We start from the raw sequence: 1,336 nt of genomic DNA on the forward strand, positions 1-1,336 counted from the left end.
CATCTTCATGGGGACCAAACATTGGTAGTTTACTATACTTGTGGGGACAAACAGCCTGGTCCCCACGAGTTTGAAGGCATTTCTGAGACTCAAAGTGTGGTTGTAGTGTCAGGGTTACAGTTAGGTTATGGTTATGGTAAGCAGCTAGGGAACGCATTATGTCAATGAGATGTCCCCACAAGGATATAAATACACACGTGTGTGTGTGTGTGAACTTTTCACGCTCACTTGTTTTTGCTTTTTTCAGTTACGGCATCGCCGGCAGCACCAATGTGACGGGCGATCAGGTGAAGAAGCTGGACATCCTGTCCAACGATCTGGTCATCAACATGCTCAAGTCATCGTTCAGCTCCTGCGTGCTGGTGTCTGAAGAGAATGACAAAGCCATCATAGTGGAGCCAGACAGGAGGGTAAGTGTGAGATATTTGAGACTTTGAGCCTAACCGGGTTTAACGCTCCAGGTTCCTCTAAGAACCCACCGAGCCTGAAAAACCTGATCTTATTTGTGCGGGACGTTTTCTGAAAACTGAGACGGATCATTCAGATATTTCTAAGTTGACCTTTTTAAAAGTTCCTTTAACAGTGAATTCCACATCATCCGAGTGTAACATCCAGGGGAAATGTGCTTTGTAAAACCTTTGGAGCAAACTCAGAAACCAACTATTTTCTATGACATCTGACAGTTGCATAGATACAGTCAGATTCGGTGATCACCAGGTGATCAGTGAAATTAGATAAGGCCTCAGATTCGCTGCCCGGAGGCGTTTCAAGGCAGCTGTGGAGACGCCTCTTTGTAGAAGTAACTCTCTCTTGTATATAACACGTCACATAGTCACTGCATGTTTTTCTACTTCTTCAGGGGAAATACATCGTGTGCTTTGATCCTTTGGACGGCTCCTCCAACATCGACTGTCTCGTCTCCATTGGCACCATCTTTGCCATTTACAAAAAGGTACTAGCACAGGGTTAAGAGCTTATGATGAAACGGGTTTGTTCTTGATTTAAAAACTTAAAGTGTTGGCAAACTGTTTGTATTGGATTTTACAGCTGCATCACTTGTAGATGGGACTAAACGGATTTTAATGCAAACGCTCCACTGATGTCGAATCAGGCAACAGAATCAATAATGACACGACTGATGCCGTTTCCCTCAGACCACAGATGATGAGCCCTGTGAGAAGGACGCTCTGCAGCCCGGCAGGAACCTCGTGGCAGCGGGCTACGCCCTCTACGGCAGCGCCACCATGGTAGTGCTCTCCACCGGCCAGGGAGTCAACTGCTTCATGCTCGACCCGGTTAGCGCTCTTTTGAAGGTTTCGCGTGTTCCACATAGAAA

The 1,336-nt window shown here is 46.3% G+C and overlaps 1 protein-coding gene across 1 annotated transcript; it reads left to right on the forward strand.

The window, feature by feature from the left end:
- Positions 1 to 247: 247 nt before the first annotated feature.
- On the forward strand, positions 248 to 1,295 carry LOC102193190 (fructose-1,6-bisphosphatase 1-like; the record flags this gene model as incomplete). Its single annotated transcript, XM_005755958.1, has 3 exons — positions 248 to 410; positions 860 to 952; positions 1,155 to 1,295. Coding segments are annotated over 3 exons (397 nt in total), but the record flags the coding sequence as incomplete, so codon positions are not given.
- Between the last annotated feature and the right edge of the window lie 41 nt (positions 1,296 to 1,336).

Source organism: Pundamilia nyererei, unplaced genomic scaffold, assembly GCF_000239375.1.
Source record: "Pundamilia nyererei isolate P.nyererei 1_Seehausen unplaced genomic scaffold, PunNye1.0 scaffold05596, whole genome shotgun sequence".
Classification (NCBI taxonomy): Eukaryota; Metazoa; Chordata; class Actinopteri; order Cichliformes; family Cichlidae; genus Pundamilia; species Pundamilia nyererei.